The sequence below is a fragment of the Streptopelia decaocto genome, assembly GCF_964273445.1.
Source record: "Streptopelia decaocto genome assembly, chromosome: 1".
Taxonomy (NCBI): Eukaryota; Metazoa; Chordata; class Aves; order Columbiformes; family Columbidae; genus Streptopelia; species Streptopelia decaocto.
In genome coordinates, this window is record NC_138663.1 from 167594811 (window position 1) to 167616354 (window position 21544).

A 21544-nucleotide genomic window follows, 5' to 3' on the forward strand; every position below is an offset into this window, starting at 1 on the left:
TTAACCAGCTACTGTTTATATGTTCTTTCTAATTTATTTTGAAATGGCTACAGCTGGCAATTTGAGGAATAATGAAAGAATTATTTTTGCTTAACTGAAATTGGACTTCACTTCCATTTTTTCAAAGGTGTTTGAGTTCTCTTGGCAATTTTCATATTAAGTCTGATTTCCTGTACTCAGCAATCTTCTGACTTTCTAATCTGTGTGTCCCTGGGATTCTTACACCTAGTTATTTGAAACCATTTGTGTGTATATTCTATTTTTTATTTTTCCTTTTATGTTGTTGGTTTGTGATGGGTTTTTTGCATGTTCTTTTTATTTTGTTTTTAAACTGGGAGGAAATGCCAGTTAAAGTTTCAGTTTCAATTACGCTATCTGCTTGTGCATGCTGATGGTCTGGTAGGTGGCAAAGATAAGCAGTTAAAGTTAGGCTGGAGCTAGTGCAATATAAGAAGTGATTCCTACATACTTAAAAGCTTAATGTTGAATTTGTGTTTTTGCTATGTTAACCACCAGTTGTGGGGGTTTGGTTCTGTTTTTCCTCCCATGTTATGATCTTCCTCCTGGCCAAAATATTCTGAAGATGTTTCTTTAGTGAATTCTTTTCCTGACATATGACTGTGTATGTTTCATCCAACCCACAATTTAAAGACTATTTATGTCTTTATAGAAGGCACTTATGACATATCTGTAATACAGTCTTTGGTGCTGAAGTTCTTCATGCAAACTCTTTTCCATGTCATTTGTTTACTTTGGAAACTTTATCACTTGCAGCATTTCTTAACTACGTGGTTGCATTTTTGTCTTTCTTACCTTGCTTGCTGTAAACACTGCTTCACACTGAGGTGTTGGTTGAAATAGTAGTAGTATGATTAACTGAAGTTTTTATATTGTAGATATACTCTTCCACAGCTAATATTTTCCAGGGTCTTTCACAGCCAGTTCCTACCATTGTGCCCCTCCCAAGGATGAATACTAGAAATTTGCACAGGTGAATGGCCTCCCTGTGCTTTAAGTGGCTGCATTAAGGTGTATGGTTTCTGTACATTTAGATTTAATGTTTCATATGTTATGAAACATATTACTATGCTTATCATGCTTTTTTTCTTAGTAGCAAGTATATCATAGTAAATAGCATGTTATAGCTCACTGCCTTCATTTAAGCTGATGTGTTGATGGACTTAATTAGTTTTTATTGTTGTAACTGATTTAAACTTCTTTCTTTGCATCTGGTATATCTAAGACTACTTAGGCCTGAAAATACTGTGAGGATTTTTCTTTTGTTATTAATTTAATGAATCTAAATCTATACCAATTGTACACCATAGAAAAGAAACAAAACTTCAGCTTCCTTGTCCCTACATATAACTGGAGCCCTGTAGTTAGTTTAGTGCTGTTCTTTATTTTCGTTTTCTTACCTTAACTTTCCTTAACTTGTATTCCCACACATAGTTGTCTAAGGCAGTGGTTTTTGAACTGAGGCTTTTGAACTCTTGGAAAATACTTTATAGATTCCATGAAAGAGCGTTGTGGTTTAACCCCAGTAGGCAGCTCAGGACCACAAGCTGCTTGGTCACTCTCCCTGCAGTAGGATGGGAGAGACAGTTGGAGGAATAAAAGTGCAAAAACTTGTGAGTGGAGATAAAAACTAATAGGTAAAGCAAAAGCTGTGGGCAAAATAAGGAATTCATTCACATCAGCAGTCTGGTTTTTAGCCAGCTCCAGGAAAGCAGGGCGCTATCATGCATTATGGTTACTTGGGAAGACAAGCCCCATAACTGTCAATATTCCCTCCTTCCTCTTCCTTCCCTCAGCTTTATATACGGAGCATGATGTCATATGGTATGGAATATCCTTTTGGTCAGTTGGGGTCAGCTGTCCCAGCTGTGTCCCCTCCCAACTTCTTGTGCTCCCGCCAGCCCACTTGCTGTCGGGGAGGTGTGAGAAGGAGAAAGAAAGGGCCTTGACTCTGTGTGAGCCCTGCTCAGCAACAGCTAAAGCACAGGTGCGTTATCAGCTCTGTTTCCATCACAAATCCAGAACACACAAGCACCATGCAGACTTCTCTGAAGAGAATTAGCTCTGTCCTAGCCAAAGCCAATACAAAGAGAAAGAAAGATAAGGTCAGAAAGTATAAGACTATTGTTTGTAGTTTAAATTTGTGGGAATGATCCAAACCGCTTCTGAAAAATTCTGTAAGTTTGCAAATGAAAATAATTGGAAGTCTCTTCTCTAACTTGTGCTGCAGTGCCATAGTATTCAGATGTTTTTGGTTGTGATCTCTATCAGTCTGGAAGAATGTCTAGCTAAGAGTTTTAGCCTTAACAAGGTTAAAGCCTGAATTCTTCATTTTACTTCTGCAGTGTTATCCTTGTTGCAGTTGATAACATCACTCTTCTATTGCTGAGCCTTTAAGCCAACGAATGTCTTTATGCAGATCTGCAGCCAGTCATTTACATTACATTGAGATGATCTTGTTCTTACAGAAATATCCTGTTTTTTATTATTTCAGCCTCTTATTTTGACTGTTTTATGAGTTATGTGTGTAGTTATTTATGACTCACTTATTATCTGGTTTTGCCTTTCCTTTCTCTCCTACTAGCCAATGCACTATGCTTTTTAACAGATGTACTCATACGTCTTCGTTATGCTAGTGTGTTTTCAGACTAGTCATGTCTCTATTCCATTTCTCTTCAAACCAGTCAATTCTCTATCCCATTTTATTTCTAGAATATAGTATTCTACAAGGTTGAACATTGACAGCTGTAAACTGTCATTAACTACTGGTAATGTGCTTTTTCTTAATAAGTACAATTCTTCCTAACCTTAATGGAGCATTTTCACTCAATTAAAATTTTGCTGACATAATTCTATGTAAGATAGCTCTGTATGCACTTTGGTTTTGGTGGTTGCATTTAGATAGGAAAGTGGCCAAAAGCGTGGATATTGTCATCTTTTTTATGGTTGAATGTCATTTCTAATTTAAAAAAAAAAAAAAAAAAAGAGAGACCTAAAAATGTTAAGGTTAAAAGATATAGAAATACTTTACACTGAAAAAACTAGAGGTAGAATATTTTCCTTGCATGTGTTCTTACAGATCTAATTTCATAGATGATGTTATAGTGAATAAAGAAAAATGAGATTATTACAGAAAAGAAATTACAACTGTCAGTGGCTGTACTGCAAGACCATTCTCTGTGTGGAGAACACTTTGTAGGGCTGCTTTCTTGTGTGTTTTCTTTGTTTAGATGAGATAGATTTATGCTGTTTTGGAAGCCTTTTCAGTTATAAACCGGATCCAGATACTGTTTTGTACTTTTGCACTTTTGTCATGGTTAAATGAAAATCAGATCCATTTTACCTGCCTAGTTGACTTTTAATTTCATTTGTAGAGCCTGCTGTATTTATGTTTCTGATTGTACTGGAGAGACCTTAGAAAGAACATTCAAGAAACTGGAATAATTCCTTTATTTCTTAAGCCTTCAAAATTTCAGGGGGGAAAAAAAAAAGCTAGTTGTTTTACAAAGTTAATGTGATAGTAAAGATTATACAGGTGGTTGTCATAGTCTTGAAAAATAGTTCTGAGTTACAAAACTAAACTCATTATCAAAAAGATGTGCAATTTCAGCTGACAAGCAGTAGCACATTGAAATCCCAACTGAATGATCGAGTAGCAAGATGGGCTTTTTCTTCTGGATCGGAGTGAGCAGGGGGAAGTTCCAGAACACAGTGATGGGGCTGTTAGTCTTACCCATCTTCCAGGTATTTATGTCTTAACTGTATGTAACTCTATGTTCCATCCCAGGCAGTGTTCTCTCAAATCCATCAGTTTCCTTCTGAGTTTTCTTAACCTTTTCAGATGCCTTAGAAGCCCAATATAGCCTGTCTTACTAGACTGTCTCTGTTTTCTTCTAAGTGTGTCTTAATTGGATTGCAGTTGATGTTCCTTACCCTGATTTATGGTTTTAGGTGACAGGATTTTGATGATTTTTCCATTTGTAGATACACTGCTTAAGTCCTGACTTATCTTTATATTGGCATGGGTGAAAATCCATGTCAGAATGCCTGATTAATAATGCGAAGAAGATAGTGCATGAGCTGGTAATGGTTTGGAGCATGTGCACATGGCTGTTAGAATGACAGTTGAGCTTTACTGAAAATTTGGGTTCCTCAAGTGTTAGATCTCAGGCTTACTAAATGAAGATATCAATAATTTTAAATATTTGAGGTCATCTGAGGATAATGTTGTTGTCAATCAAAAAATACCAAGCTTTTATTAATTGGGGAAAAAGTTGATTGTGTTCCCTCGTGTTTTGAGATCTGCCTTTCAAGATGAGCAGTTTTCCCCTTCAGTGATTCTCACTGCTGAGTTCCTTAAAAAAAATCTGTAGCCCTTGATGAAAAATAATAGTACTCCCAGTAGTTTTCAGTAGCAGTAGGTAATCTACAGATACCTTAAGGGCAGGGAGAGCAGTGGATGTTCGCTGCCTCAACTTGAGTAAGGATTTTGACACTGTCTCCCATAGAATCCCAGAGCTGATGAAGTACAGGTTGGGTAAGTGGACAGTGAAGAAAATGGAGAACTGGCTAAATGAGTGGGCCTGGAGGTTTGTGATCAGTGACCTGAAGTCCAGCTGGAGGCAAGTCATCGGTAGTGAACCCTAGGAGCTGGTACTGGGACCAGTCTTTGTTTTATGACCTGGGTGCTGGGACAGAGTGCACCCCTAGTGAGTTCATAGGTAGTACAAAACTGAGAAGAGTTGCTCCTTCATCCTGTGGTTGTGTTTCCATTCACAGGGACAGGCTGGAGAATTGGGCTAAGAGGAGTTTCATTAAATGCAACAAGGAGAAATGCAGAATCCTGCATCAGAGGAGGAATAACCCCAGGGGGGGCTGACCAGCTGGAAGGCAGCTCTGCAGAGAAGAGCTTTGCATACTGGTGGACAAAAAGTTAACCGTGGGTCAGCAGGTTGGACGAGGTGTTCTCTCCTTGGCACTGGTGAGGCTGCATCTAGAGTGTTGAGCTCTGGGCTTTCCAGTACAAGAGAAAGACAGACATACTGGAGAGAGTACAGTGCAGGGCCACAAAGGTGATGGAGGGTCTGGAATGTGTATCTTGTGAAGAAGGGCTGAGAACTGGGACTGTTTAGCCTGGAAAAGAGAAGGATCAGACTGGATCTTATCAATGTAGGGAGAGAATGAAGAAGAGGGAGCCAGACTCTTCTCAGTAGTGCCATCAACAGGACAAAAGGCAATGGGCACAAATTGCAAATAATGATATTCTACCTGAACACAAGAAAGCACTTTTTTTACTGTGGGGATGGTCAAGCACTGGAACAGGTTGTACAGGGGAGGTTGTGAAGTCTCCATCCTTGGATATCTTAAAATCCAACTGCACATGGTACTGGACAACCTACTGTGACTGGCCCTGCTTGAGCAGAGAGGTTCATAGAATTGGTCACAGAATTACAGAATTGTTGAGGTTGGAAGGGATCTCTGGAAGCCATCTGGTCCACTCTCTTCTGTTCAAGCAGGGCCACCCAGCACCATGTCCAGGTGGCTTTTGAATATCATAAAGGATGGAAAGTCCACAACCACTCTGGGCAACCCTCACATTAAAAAGGTGTTATGCTAAGAGTTTCCTTTTAACCTGAATGATTCTGTGATTTTTGTAATTCCTAGGAAAACAGACAACAAAGAGAAGGGATCTGTATGAAGTTTACATGTCTGTCTTCTGACAAGAGGTGTCAGAGGGAGCAAATACATGGAATGCTGAACAATTAGTTCTTGCAGCAGAGCTGTGTTGCAAGATGTGGTCATCATGTTACTGGAAACTTGTATTGGACCTCCATGCTATAGCTCAGTGGAAGTGAATATGAGGGGAACTGAAAAGGTAGCAACAGTTGTACATTTAAATAAGTTAAAGCTACCTGTTTGTGCTAACATTCTTGTAGGTAGAGCTGCCTGGTAACAAGATCCAATGTAAGTCATTTATTAGAGTATTTTTAAGCTATATTAAGGTCTTTTGTGTATCAGTCTTGCTGACATGGATGGGTATCTAGTGGCAAGTAGTCCCTTTTTTGGGTATATTACTCCATAAGCCATAGCTTTCCTCTTCTGCAACTTGTCTTCCACTTTTGTTTTCTTTGTTTTTTTGTTTTGCTAGCAGATATCATATTCAAAATTCTAATGCATCACAGCAGGCAAAAATACGGTCTGTGAGCCAACTGCTGTACAAGTGAGCTACTTTGGCTGCAATTTTGGCAGCAGCAGTAACTTATTTTTCCTACCCTGCCCGCAGCTGTGCAAAGAGGAAGGGAAGGTCAAGCTACTGCTTCATGGAGGTATTTTTCATGAAGTACTTCACAGAGCAAGTGTTGCCTCGACAGAGATATTCTAACACCCAGGGATACTAAGCAGTGGCTACAAAATTTTGTTTGCAAAAGGCGTTTCATCTGAAGAGTTCTGTAGATTTTGTTGCCAAGTTACAGTGAAAGGGGGGATTGGACTAGATGATCTTTTGAGGTCCCTTCCAATCCCAAACATACTGTGATACTGTGTGATACTGTGATTTAGATGAGTTTATTTCTTCAGAAATGTACATTCTTGGATTTTTTTCTACTTGTGGTAAAGTAAAATTTTGAGTCAGTTTGTGATAGTACTATATGGTGTAATATGTACTCTGTGTGCATGTATGTTTCATAAAGCTTGTTAATACTTAGTTTTGCATTACACTGAGAGAGTTTGTGTATTTGTATAACACACATTTGTGTGCCAGGTTTCAGTTTGTATATGTGTATTTTGTTGCCTGTTAACTACATTATGGCAAGTCATTTTGGAAACTTGATAAGTATTATTGTACGTGATATGAAAAATGAAGCATTAAAAAGCTTTTGGAACTACGGCTTGTAAGCAGACATTTATCATGACAAGCGCAGATTGGGTTTTTTGGGTGGTATTTATTTCCCTTCTTCTTGCAGTCTATTGACACTGTCCCCTTGATTGAAAGCGTGTTGGATATTTCAGTGACAGAAGGAATGATTAGTTGTGGCTACTTGGTCATCAAAGGGAAGTATCTGCAAAGGCAAAAGTAAAGCAAGAAAAGCCTGAGGACAGTTCAGTAGGGTACTTTACAGAATCACAGAATGTTAGGGATTGGAAGGGACCTCAAAAGATCATCTAGTCCAATCCCCCTGCCAGAGCAGGAACACCTAGATGAGGTTGCAAAGGAAGGCGTCCAGATGGGTTTTGAATGTCTACAGAGAAGGATACTCCACAACCTCCATGGGCAGCCTGTTCCAGTGTTCTGTTACCCTCACTGAGAAGAGCCTGGCTCCATCCTCATGACACTTGACATATTTATAAACATTAATGAGGTCACCCCTCAGTCTCCTTCTCTCCAAGCTAAGGAGACCCAGCTCCCTCAGCCTTTCCTCATACAGTAGATGCTTCATTCCCTTAATCACCTTCATGGCTCCGTGCTGGACTCTCTCCAGCGGTTCCCTGTTGTTCTTGAACTGAGGGGCCCAGAACTGGACACAATAGTCCAGGTGCGGTCTCATCAGGGGAGAGTAGAGGGGGAGGAGAACCTCTTCTAACATACTAACCACCCCCCCTCTAATACACCCCAGGATGCCATTGACTTTCTTGGCCACAAATGCACAGTGGTTGCTCATGGTCATCCTGCTGTCCACCAGGACCCCCAGGTCTCTTTCCCCTATGCTGCTCTCTGATAGGTCATTCCTCAACTTATACTGGAATCTGGGTTGTTCCTGCCCAGATGCAAGACTCTACACTTTCCCTTGTTACATTTAATTACATTTTTCCCTGCCCAACTCTCCAGCCTGTCCAGGTCTCGCTGGATGGCAGCACAGCCTTTTGGCGTGTCAGCCACTCCTTACAGCTTGGTGTCATCAGCAAACTTGCTGACAGTGCACTCTATTCCCTCATCCAAGTTGTTGATGAATATATTGGATGGTACTGGTCCCAGTACTGACCCTTGAGGCACTCCACTAGATACGGGCCTCCAGCTGGACTCTGCTCCATTGACCATGACTCTCTGGCTTCTTTTTTCTTCAACCAGTTCACAGTCCATCTCACTACTCAATAATCCAGTACACACTTCCTCAGTTTAGCTGTGAGGATGCTGTGGGACACAGTGTGAAATGCTTTACTGAAATCAAGATAGACCACATCCACCGCTTTGCCATCATCTAGCCACCTGGTTATGTCCTCATAAAAGTCTGAGGCTGGTCAAGCCTGACTTCCCCTTGGTTGAAGCCATGTTGACTGCCCCCGTTAGGGCAACATCTAAACATGGTGAACATTTGCTGTGTCCCATTGACTTGAACCACTTTCACACTAATTGGTAGATTTGTGTTGGAGGGAGTTACATGGAATAACCCACAAGTGAACCAGGGACAGAAACTAGGAGTTAAGTAGTACAGATTTGACCTAGTACTTGAGCTATTTTCTGAGCATCTCTCATTTAACAGTTTTCAATGAAGTCTTGTGGCACCTACTCTTAAGTGACACATTCTGTATGCCAGCTTTGTAGAAGGTATATAGCATTTTGATTATGCGAGTTGTTTATTTTGAGTTGCTTTTTGGTGCATGTTGTAAGGCAATTTCTTGTTGTAGATACTTAGGATTCTTGGCAGCTGAAGAAACAGTAGTGCAGAGATCGCATTGAGGTCGGGGAAATCAGAGGAGATTTTCATTGGAATGACACTTAATGCATAGCTAAATATGGGAGGTTTTATACAGGGAGGCTTGTAGGAGAAAATAATTGCTTTCAGGTGGAAGTAAGGCTGCTGAAGGTTGTAACTTCTGTAAGTGTGGTGATGTACCAAAATGGGGAGTATGCAAAGACAAGCAGCAACTTTGTTTTACAACAATATTAATTGTTTGCATTTTGTCACTAGTACATCTTCATCTCCTTGCCAACATCCAGACTCCACATATTTCCTTTGCTATTTTGTTCTTTGGTCATAAAACCTCTTCATCTATCGATGAAGCTCTGCCCTCTTCCTTTGTTTTGTTTCTTATCATTGTCAACTCCCTCATGTGAGCCATTGCTTATTTGTCCCAAACTGCTGTTGAACCTTCTCTTTCCTTTGTTTTTCCTTTGGCTTTATGTTTGCCAGGTGCTTTTCAGTTGTTAACAGCAAATCTGGATGCCAGTAAAATACAATTAAAAACCAATTTATTTCTTGCAATAAGGGAGGGAATAGGGTCCCGCAATTTTGACATCTCTCCAGATCTTCTGATCAGTGTTGATAACCATTTTTCTTTAGTATTCCCTTTCCTATATTTTGGAACCTGTATAGTTGAACTTCTGTAGCAACGAAACAGTGAATAATAAGTTTCTTGCTGACAAGTGTGCTGGTGTTTATCAGCTGTGGTTCTTCATTGTTGTATTTCGTATTAAGATGCCTTGAAGCTAGAATACAAATTAACAGCTGTTTTGAAGCACTTTGGAGGATGGAGTAAATGGCATGGGAGACAGGCAAGCCCAGCAGAGGCTGTGATTGCTTTAATGTCTCTCAATGGCTCTGCCCTTTATTTGTGTGATCTCATGTCAGATTAACTGCTTACAGGAGGAAAAAAAATCCTCAAAATACACGTAGTTCATCAGAAGCGAACCTCCATGGTTGAAAACTCTGATGCAGATCTGATGGAAAAAATAGCTTTGCCTTATAGTGAGTTAAAACTGTTGCAATTGGTGATGAAGGTAAGAGAAAGAAGAGGCTAGGAAGTAGTTGGGTATTTTCACAAGTATGATGAAATTAGGCCTTAGAGTGGCTGGAAAAACTGGCTGAGGCAATTTCAGAGCTATTAGGAATTACTTTGGAGAATTCACAGAGAATATATAGGGTTCTAGAAGACTAGTATAAAGCAAATTATTTAAGAGTGCCTGACTAAAAAAATGAGTAAAGAAGGACTCCAGGTACTCTAGAACAGTTTTTGTTGACTACATTTCTAAAAGTACTGGAAAAATTTTATGTTATATAAATGATAGTGATAAATTAGGCACAAAATGGGTTTATGATGAGCCCTACCTTGGAAATTTAATATTTAGCCACAACAGTTGTTTAAAACTATATTTTTAAAAAATATGGAAAATAATTAGCATTTCACTGAGAGAAATCTTAATTTTAAACGCTAAGCTTTTTCTAAAATTAGGTTATTGAGTTTGGACCCAGTGCCATGTAGTCTATATTTCAACTCAGAGCTTGCTCTGAACTGAACCAGACCTTAGAATATCTTGTTACAGCAGATGAGCTAGGAGTATACCAGAGCTGTACTTCTAGCTTTGGGTCTTCATGAAGAAGCCTGTGCTGATCTTCAAGCCAATGTGAGAAAAGCTGTTGTTGCCCTTGTTGTCTCATTGGCCAGACTGTAGCTTTCCTCAAGAGGAATTTCTGGGTGTGTTGCTTTCCACCTGTCTATTTGGCTGTTCCTCTTCTAGATAGAACTACTCTAAGGTGGATTTAGAAGTACCCAGAAAACCACCGTGGAGAGCTGCTGTGGAAGGTTGGACATTAGGAAAAGGTTCTTCACGCAGGGGGCGGTGGAGCACTGGAACAGGCTCCCCAAGGGGGTGTCACAGCCCCAAGTCTGGCAGTGTTCAAGAAGAGACTGGACAATGCCCTCAGACACATGGTGTGAACTGTGGAGTTGTCACATGCAGGGACAGGAGTTGGACTTGGTGATCCTCATGGGTCCCTCCCAACTGAGGACATTCTATGATTCCAAGGGGTGGCTGTTGGGGGAAGCGTGTGAGAAGAGGTGGCAGCTCCTGTGCTGCCTCTGGATCTGTCCGAGGTCCTGAAATGTGCAGTCTCATCAGACACAATTTCAGTGTTGGAATTGAGATTGTCGATGAAAAAGTTCATTGAGGATGCAAAGATGGAAAAGGTTGCAGATACTCTGAAGATAATAACCTCCACAAATGCTTAGCGTTAAGAAAAAAAAATCAGTAAGCACAAGTGTAAAATAAAAAGTGAATAAAAGGTAAGGTAGAAGTTCCTCGTGATAGGTTCTACAGATTGTTTAGAATTATAAAGTGGATGTGATTCAGTGGTGTCATGCTGTTGGAGTGTTTTGTTGTGTTGGAGTTTGTTTGTTTTTCAAAATGCATGAGAGACATGCTTTTATGTATGAAACCTGAAGTACTTCTTGACCTTTGCACTTTAGGATTGTATGGCTCATTTTGTCTCTTTTTTTAAAATTTGTTGTTTGTTTTCTCAACAAGAAGGACTAGTTATGAGTATGAGAGAATAGGGAAATTAGATGTCAGTGATGTAAATGATTTGTGGTTTAAGCTGAAGGAACTGAGACTGCTTCCTTGACTGAAGACTTATTTCTTGTCAGACTTGAAATCAATTCAAGCAAGCTGTTGAAAATGAGCAAAATTAACTGACTTTTCTACAATAAAGACATAAAAAATGGCATTTATTTGCCATAAGGGTGATTTAGAAAATATTTCACAAAGAACTTTCTAGTAGGATTATTTAGGACATGGTGGAAGTGTGGTCATTGGCAGTGTTTAATATCTCCACAGGGAAAACACCTGTTAGGAATGAAGTGGAATTTGACTATTCCTGTGCTGGACGTCAGAATGGAATGTCTGACCTTTTGAGAACCTTTCCAGACACTGTTTTTAATGTTTCTAGAGTACCGTCCACTTGTCCAACTACATTTTAGATTGCCTGGGGGCGTGCACAAGTTTTCTGTACCACTGAAGTTTAGAAAAGTCTTGTACACAGTATCCACATTGATCCATCTGCACAGATAAACTCTTGCTGCATGTAGGCATGTTCTTTTTCACGCACTTCTTGGTATACCCTTGGGCATTGGTTACATCCAAGAAGGTGTTCATTGATTCAAGTGACTGGCTTGTCTTAATGCAGCCATATATTTTAAGTGTGATAAAGTGGTTTTCTTCCCTTCTTCTCTTGTTAGCTTTGTATAGTATGCTAGGCTTGATTATGCTGACTAATTCCCATAGAAGTCTGCTCTTATGCATGAATTTGCTGTATGTTTGCTGATCCAGACGGTGAAAAGATGAAAAGCTCAGTATGCCTCTTCTTGGAAGCATAATCAGAAATGTGGCATGGCCCCAGGAAAAACGCTAAACTCAGAATAAGAAAAAAGTGTTCTCTTTCTACAATGTACAAGCACATTTCTTGTGCAGTCATGTTTTACTTTAGTAAACATGTACACAAACAGTGAGGATCACAGAATAGTTGAGATTGGAAGGTACCTCTGGAGACTGTCTAGTTCAACCTTCCTGCTTAAAGTAGGATCAATCAGAGCAGGTTGCTCTGGACATTGTCCAGTTGGATTTTGATATCTTCAAGGATGGAGAATCTGTAGCTTTTCAGGGCAACCTGTTTCAGTGTTTGACCATTCTAACAGTTCTTATGTTTAAATGGAACTTCCTGTAATTCACTTTTTTTCCCATTGTCTCTTGGCCTGTAACTAGATATTACTCAGAAGAGTCTGGCTCCGTTGTCTATACTCTTTCCCATCAGGTATTTATCAACATAGAGAAAATTCCACTCCCCTTCCCTAAGTTTTCTCTTTTCCTAGCTTCAGCTCTTCTTGCTGTGTTTCTTCTCATACGATAGGTGCTCTAGTCCCTTGGCATTGTAGTAGGAACTCAGGACTTGTTCTGGTAAACAATTTTCTCTTGTACTGGGGACCCCAAAACTTGTCATGGTACCCCAGAGGTGGTGTTGCCAGTGATATGTAGAGCATGAAAGCTAAGAGCCTCAATCTGCCAGCTTTTCCTAACTCAGCCCTGGAGGCTGTGTGCTTTCTTTGCTTCAGGGATGTCAGTGGTTCATGTTCAATATACCCACTGTGAGGACTTGTAGGTCTTTTTCTCTAAAACGACTTTTCAGTCAGTTGGCTGACAGTTTGTACAGGTGCCTGAGGTTACTCCTCCCCACGTGCAGGACTTTGCATTTCCATTTGTTAAACTTGATGAGCTTACTGGTGGCCCATTTCTTCAGCCTGTTGAGGTCCTTCTGTTTTATCAAGCATGCCTCCAAGTTTTGTAATACCTGCAAACTGTGTTGAATGTGCATTCTGTGCCATCATTCACAGCTCTTTGACACTAGCAATTTGGCCTGGTTTTAGTCCACGTTTATGTAGCTTGTACTTTGCCAGTTTGTGTATGGGGATGTTGTGACTGATGGTGTCAAAAGTCTTACTGAAGTTGAAATAAACAAAATCCCCTGTTCTCCAGTCACACACTAAGCCAGCCTTCTCATTGTAGAAGACTACCAGGTTGGTCAAGCATTATTTCCTTTTCATAAATGCAAGCTGACTATTCATTTTCATTGTCTTGTCCTTGTATGTTTGGATTCCCTGATCTTCCCTCTTGTCCTTCTTGAAAATAGGAGTGACATTTGTTTTCTTCTAGTTCTCAGGAGCCTGTGCTCATTGTTGTGACCTTTCAAAGACTGAGAGTGGCCTTGCAGTTTCATCGGCCACCTCAGCACTTGTGGGTGCATTCTGTCAGGTCCTGTTGACTTATTTAAATGTTCCCTGACCTGAACATACTTCATTGAGGGCAAGTCATGATTACTGAGGGTGAGTAATGATTACTCAGACTTTCTCTCTGTTTTCAGAGGCATAGCATTGCTGGAGGCTAGTTTTACCAGTAAACAGGTAGGTGACCAGTGTCCCTTGTGATCAGGCTTTTACTCATTCAGCACTGGGCTCAACATTTTTCCTTAGTTTTCATTTTGCTATTGATATACCTGTAGAAGTCAGTCTTGTCCTCCAGGTCCCTTGCCAGATTGAACTGCAGGTGAGCTTTGGCTTTTCCGAACTGATCCCTGAAGACTCAGTGCCTCTATTTCTCCTGGGTGACATGACCCTTCTTCTACCTCTTGTACGCTTCCTTTTTATAGTTGAGTTTTGTCAGGCATTCCTTTCTCATCTGTGCAGACCTGTCTCTTTCGCTTCACTTCCTGCATGTGAGAACACTTTTGAGCGTGGAAGTGATCCTTAAAAATCAGCCTGCTCTCCTGCACTCCTTTCTTTTCAGGCGACTGTATCCCATGAGACTCTTCAAAGTAGGTCACTGAACAGGCCAAAGTCTGTTCATCTGAAGTCTAAGGTTGTGATCCTGCTTTTGCCTTGTTCCCTTCTTTCAGGTTCCTGAACTTCACATACATTGTCACTGCATCCATGACTGCTCCCAGCCTTCATGCACCTGACTGATTCTTCCTTAAGTGCCAAGGCCAGCAAAGTGCCTTCCTTCATTGACTCCTCAATCACCCGTGTCATGAAATTATCATCCATGTGCTCCAGAAACCTTCTGCATTGCTTGTGCTCTGCTGTGTTCCCTTCCAGCAGAAACTGAGATAGTTAATATCCCCCATAAGGAGAAGGGCCTCTGAATATGAGGTTTCTTGCAGGCCTCATGTACTTCTTCCTGATCAGGCTGTGTGTAGCAGACACCCAAAATGATATTGGTCAGATTGCTCTGCTCTCTAATCCTAATGATCTCAATTGGCTTATCATCGGTTGTTTACTGTTCTGTCTGGATCACAGGAAGGACAATCCAGTTGGTGTTCTGCAACAACTCTGGTAAATGTGCTGGTGGGGCCTGGATGTGGCAAGGTAAAGGAAAACCATCAAACTAAATGGTAGAAAGTGTTCGCTGCTTTCTTTGAAGTATAATTTGTACCTCCCAGGGAGTAATGAAATCATCACATTTTCTCTGCAGTCATTCTATGTGGAAAGAACTTTGTTTACTCAAAATAGTCTTTTCTTCCCCATTTCCCTTTGGTAAATATGTCTGTAGTACTGCACTTCTCCAGTGGTTACTTAGGAGTAATGATGCTTCTTTGGGTGTGCCATTGGGTGACTGTAAAGAAAAGTCTTTGAAAAAGTTGTGGCAATCATATATTACATTACACTTATTCAAAAAGAAAATCACAAAGGCATGTGGACTTCTGCAGACCAGATACTGCTTCGACAGTTTTTTGGGCAGAACAGAAGATAGATAAGATGATGCACTGTGGCTGATGTCTTAACTGCTATGGAACAATTATTCTTACTGTAGTCCCACTGCCTGTATGGCAAACATGATATTCCATCACATAGTCACAGCCTCTGGATAATGTTTTGTAATTCGTAGCTCCATTATGGCATTAATACACCTGTACAAAGGAAGTTGACAAACAGCACTGAGTATTATGTGATTTCTGCATATAAAACACGTGTATTGCTGATCTTGCACTGTTATTCAGTATGAGGCAGCTGAGGAACACAGTGGAGGAAGGATCAGTTCATTACTTTTTGGTCAGTATGCACATTTCACTGCCCTTGAGTAAAGTGTGTTGATCGATTTAGAGCTTTTAAGGAACTCAATGCTGTGATGAAAAACTCAGAGACATGATGATTATGACTACATGAGTGATAATAGCTTGCATTTGGTGGGCTACTTGACAATTTTAGTTTGGGATTTCACTTTGGGCTGTTCAGAAGCAAATACTTGCTGCTGCTTGTTCAACCAAATTGACCACCAAGAGCAATAGTAAGTGGAGGAAACAAAAGAATTATTTGATATTATAAATATGATATTACTTCATTTCAGTGTCACCGAGTGGTGACTGCCTTTTAAGAACATTTAGACTAGCCTTTGAATGCTTAAACTAATTGTGCGGAGTAAGCACCTCTGGAAACAAATTAATGCAGTATATTTGTCATTTGTGTGGACACAGCATGACTTTGATATACCTCTCTTGTCAGCATTATATCTCTTTCAAAAGATGCTTAGCCATCGATCGAACCAGAGCAAGCATGTTTAGGCAAATACACCGAGTCCAAATCAGTTGTGAGATTTAGAAGTTTTAGCATATGCCATCATGCGGCTTAACAAACTTATTTTTAAAAAAATGTACTCAAAGATTTAATCAACAGTAGAATGACTGGGTCTCATGCTGTAGTAGGTACTGTGACCTTTGCTAACACATTTCAGATAGAAGTAAAGGGTTTAGGTCAGACAGAATGTGAGTAACACTTTGTTCCTCCTATTCTGCTTCAGCAGAGGGGACAGAATATTATTTTTTTTCTTTCACTCATCAGTGACACCTTTGCTGTCACATAGAGCCTAAAAGTTAACACAATGTTAAACCATCTTGAGTAATTCAGTAGCAACATTGAGTGGGGGGGGACACTTGACACATAAAGCTTCCCTCTCGAATTTAAGCTTATGAATTGCAATTCGAGCCTATTGTGATTTTGAGGGAAGGTTGTCCTGTTTGCATTTCCTCAGCTCTTTTGAACTGAGTAAGAGCAATGGTGTTGAGACAACTGAGGAGAATCCCCCTAGTAAAGCAGCACATACTCCAAATACTAGCTAATGCTGCTTCTGGTTTGAAAACAAACGAACTAAGCATGCTTTTATTTCCTTGCCAGGGAGCTGAGCAGAATTTGCAATCATGTCATGTAACAGCTATTTTATGTATTTTAAATTTTCCAGCAATTGGTTGTTTCTCACCCATCCTTTCCCCCTCTTGGTTTGAGACAATTGTTCTGTATTCCAGGGTTGAACATTTCAGGTCTTGGCTTTTATTCTCAAGAGATTTTTCTGTGAAGACTGTAATAGCACTGTTTACTCTTTCTTTGGGTCCATCTGCCACAGGTATTTCCTTGTCAAGGTATCTTCATCTATTTGGCTTGTACTTCCTTTGTGGTCCGATTCAAAACTGCTTACTTAGTCTCAAATGTTACAATGGTTTGAAGCATTTTGCAGAAAACCTGCCCAAGTTTTGCTGGTAGTCAGTATTTGATTCCGTTTAGTTCACACAAACCAACAGCTGAGTTAAAAGTTAAAGGCTAAAGGCTTTCTGCTACTGGAAGCAGATTGTCAGCAGAGTTTCGGTACCTTTACAAATGACATCTTATAGCAATTTATGATTATTAACCAAAAACATAATTAATAATTTCACTAACAAGTCCAACTGAGCCATATCAGGTCTTGTTAATCTTCAGGCAGTAGAAGAGTCAGGCTTATAATTAACACATGCGGTTTCCAACAGGAAATTACTCATCTGCTTAACGTTGTTTTTCATGAATATACTTGCCCATATTTTATCCTTTCTATCTGAATATTAGAACTTATTGCTATAATGGTGTATAACAGTAGAGCTGTGGATAGTCTTATATATCTTTATATATTATAGGCAGATGCAATATAAATATATTAGTATTAGAATTATGCATAGCAATGATAGGTTGCTCAGAACTGTTTATAAAATTAGTTTATTTGGTGGTTTTTTTGTTTGTTTGTTTTTAATCACGTAGTTCTGAAGTTTTGTATGGTTACAGAGGGAAAGTATACCTCCCAACAAAAATATTGGGATTTTGGTATCCTTGAGATTTTATTTTAAGAAAAAGTAGGGAGATAAATGTGGATTCTCAACATTGCATTTCTATATGCAAGCTGTTTCCATGTAAAAAAATTGTTCAAGCCTAAACTTGTTTTAGATAGTGGCTGCTACAGCAGAGTGACTGGGAAAAGTTTATACTTGCAACATCTTGAATGGTCGTTGCATGAATGAAGGAGATCATACCACCTGGGAATCTGAAAGAGACAGTAAGCCCATTGCTGATCTTTCCTGTTTGCTAATTAAAGAGAACATTGTCTAGGTATCATTGATAAATGAAGTTAGTCTGTAAAATGTTGGGGGTTTTGTTGCTTTGGAAGTGAGTCCAGTCTTAGCAGAGGGAGGGGAAAGGCTTAATTTGGGGAGTTTCTAGATGCACAGAAATACATACCAAAATATGGGGACTGATCCTCTGAAATATTTACAAGATGGAAAAGTGCTTATAGTGTGTGCAGACTGTAACAAATTTAGAGAGTTTCCAAGGGTTTTGGCAGGGAGGATTAAATTTGAAATGTCTTGGCAACTTGAGTGAGTGTCATTTTTTTTAAAAAGAAAAAAAAATAAAACAAAACAATGCTTATTGAGTTGTCTCTGGTAGGAGCAAATTGTACTGTGTTTAAAAGGCGTAATTACCAGCAAAACTAGATAAAGAGTATTGGAAACTCAGTTTGGAGGTTTGCAGGAAAATGATTTCATGTTACTCTGGGTTACACAGATGTGCTGTGCCATATTGCTGTGAAGTTGCCAAACAATACCTGGAATACAGTTAAAAGTCTGACCTTGGAGGCATATAAGGCAATTATTTTTACTCTTTTCAACAGCAAATAATAAATACTGTTTTCAGTTTTGGTCAGTGTGGTTTACTGCTGGGCTCTCAGTCCATACCACAAGTCCAAAATAAATCAGGACTTTTACACTTAAAGTTAGAGCAAGAGTTTCATAAAAGGTTATTTGATCCAGAGAAGAAGATTGAATGGCTACAGAATGGAAGGGACTGCGCTGTTCTTGATGTTTGACAGCAGGATAAGAATTAATTGCATTGAATTCTTAATAAAGAAGAAAACTTGCCCAATGTAAAAACAATTATATAGTGAAATGGACTCAGAGGTTTGATTATAACAATTTGGACATTAAAGGTTGTATGGAATTTCTTCCCACCCCACTTCTTAAATGGATTGTATACTGTTATATATTGAAACTTTATTGTTGAAGGAACCTTAGGCCATCTAGCTTCTCTTTATAAGCTTTAATATATTGGGGAAGTTCCCCCTCACTGAGTCACTTCTCTTACCTCCAGGATAATGGTAGTGGTTCCTAGTAAGAGAAGTGGTGAGCTGATTTGTTTCTTCAGGGGGTGTCTTGATGAAGAATGTGCCTCCTTCTTTGCTAACAGGTGAAGATTGGAAGGGTGATGAAATTTCTAGCAGGAAGCTTTCTTGTGATACTTTGCATGGGTTCTTTGTTTGAGCATGTTTTCTGACTGGTGGCCAATGGTCAGATTTTAGTTTCCAGCTTTTGACTGCTGTACCATGAGATGTGCGTACTCTTGCAGTCTTAATGCTGTACAGGAGCTGTTTTCAGTCACTCAAAAATTTTATTTAGAACAAAGTTGTTTGAATAAAATGCTAGGATTCTCCTGATTCTCAATGTGTTTCCAGTTTGGTACCTGGAAGTGCAACTTCTTACTGCCTGTGATTTTTCAGATTCCATAGTTTTATTTTCCAACTAATCTGAACTGTAAACTATTTGAGTAATGTTTAAGTGGCACAGAGGAATGTTAGTAGCTGTTGCTTGAAGTCCTGTATAGGACAACCTGTATGCTGCACAGGTAACATCAGCCTTTTTTTTGTGGAGGGCTTGTAATCTGAACAGACCAGAGAAACACAGAGTAGGTTAAAAGCATGCATCTCAGAGTAATCTCAGTGATGGTGAAAAAACAAGTGTGTGTGTGTGTAGTGTCTTTTTTTCATATGGTGTTTTACTTTTTTAACTGGGTAGTAAAACGGAGAGAAAGAATGTGATAGGAATGAGGTGTGGGCAGAAGAGGGTTAGAGGAGGGTGTGTTTCCTAGAACTGTAATGTAGAAGGGTGGAAATTAGAAGTCTGTAAACTGAGGATGGCAAAAATCCAGGTGAAAATTAAAAAGGCTGTGTGCAAAAGTTGCAGTTTCTTCCACCAACTGAGTTTTCTGCCAAATGATACATTTTGAAAGCTTCCTTTTTGTCTTGGAAGGCTCTGAATCTTTGTTTGGTAAAGACTTAACAAAATTTATGTATTCTCCACTAACAGGTTATGTTACTGAGAATCATCAATAAGTTTTGCTTCTAACATTCATACGGCACTAACGGACTTGTAATAGGAGCAGTAAACATTATAAAATGTAGTGGGTTTTTTTTCTGTCATGGCATATATTCTGCTTAAATTAATGAGAGTAGAGACGCTTAATTCAGTGGAACATTAGGAAAGCATCGTTTTTAAAGTACTTTATATTCTGATTTATACTCTGAAATTCTCCCTGTGTTGGTTCCCTTTGCTTAGGAGAAAAAAATTGGGGACTTCTGACATTTTTTCTCTGCTTTTCCTGCTGCTTACCATGGGATATGGAAGGGAGTTTAATTCCTTTGTTCTCATGGCTTTTCTGGTCTTTTTCAGAAGTAAGAAACTTTTTAGCAAGAAAAAATTGAAAAGGAAACAGAAGACTAAATTGAAAGTAAAAACACGCAACAAGGTGAGTGGTAAAGTTTGACTCAAAAATGAAATTAATTTCAATTGAGAGAAATCCAATAAAAAAATAGTGTAACTAACAGTTTGTTTCATAAGAAAAAATAATAATAGGCCAGTATGGTTTATCTGTTTACTGTATTCTGCATGACTATGATACCAATGTTAACCTTATTCAACTGTGTTTGCTACTAACGTTCGGCATGAAAAAATATGAAGAGCATTTTTGGTTCTCCAGTTTCTGTACTGTAAATGTAGCTAAACATGTTGGTCTTATGGTTAAACTTTAAGAGATTAATGTCTAGCCAACAGTTAGAGATTACTGCTGCAAAGAGTTCTGTCCATATTGGCTAACGGAGAAAGGGAATATTCAATGTCTAAGGACTCCAAAGTTATCTCTGAAAATGTATCCAAAATGGAATAGATGATACCTATCTGTCTCTATTTATATTTTCTGGCTATGTAACCCCTGCCCTCATCACTTTAAATGCACGGGAGCAGTACAGTGAACTTCATAAAAATGTTTACATGTTTACTTGTTGCAGAGAAGAAATCTAGGCAGAAATAACAGTATTGTAAAATGCTACTCTGCTGCATTTTTTCTGTATTAGTGAGCTATTATTTCTCTGTTTAAACTAGAGTCTTGGAGGGATTTTCATGAAGGCTCACTGCAAGCACAGAGGCTTCTTCCCATATTCCCTTTGTAGTCAGTAGGGAGAAAGTAGCTTGTTTCTGGAATGGCTTTGAAGGACAGAACCACTGAAATATATCCAGTTAAAATACTTCATAGTCAGTTGAATGCCCTTATAATACAAATGCACTGTAGATCAAATTGGCCATCTTATCCCTGTTTGCCAAAGCTCATGTAGTTACTCTGTCTCAAGACAGATGACTTTGGGAGGGTGAAGCAAGCCCCGTATCTCTTCACTTGGTGTTGCCTTTTTGGATACTTACCAGATTGTTCTGCTTATCTCAAGTAGTGCAGCTCCTGACTATGGTATAGAAGGGCCTTATCTTCACTTCTGTTCTCAGTACTCTGCAGTGAAATATTTCTGGTCCAAACTCTTCAGCTCTTTTTTTCAGTTGCTATTATATTTTAAGTTTTACCGTTATTCCCTTCATGATTTTATCAGAGCCACTGTCAACACAGAAAACCAAGTTAGGAATTGGAAGAAACTTTGCAGAATGTAGTTAGTCTTTCTGTGTTCTGTCTGGCAACATAAACTTGTGCTTTTAAAATAAGATAACTCTTCTGCTTTGATCATTGTTACTATATAAGAAAAACCTTATCTTTCCAGATAGTGGTGCCCTAGTTGAATTGCCAGGTAGGAAGCTAAATCCAGACCTGCTGTTCTTCACAGGATTGACAGTCAAATGTGCTGCTTTGGATTTAGTTGCTTTGGATA

At 39.3% G+C, this 21544-nt stretch overlaps 1 protein-coding gene across 9 annotated transcripts in view; it reads left to right on the top strand.

Moving 5' to 3' along the window:
• The window catches only part of MYCBP2 (MYC binding protein 2), a 200107-nt gene that overhangs the window by 8061 nt on the left and 170502 nt on the right, over positions 1 to 21544 (top strand). For all 9 annotated transcript variants that reach the window (XM_082062862.1, XM_082062863.1, XM_082062865.1 and 6 more), the window contains exon 2: positions 20070 to 20145. In XM_082062862.1, coding sequence (XP_081918988.1) covers positions 20070 to 20145 — 76 coding nt within the window. The remainder of the gene's footprint in view (positions 1 to 20069; positions 20146 to 21544) is intronic.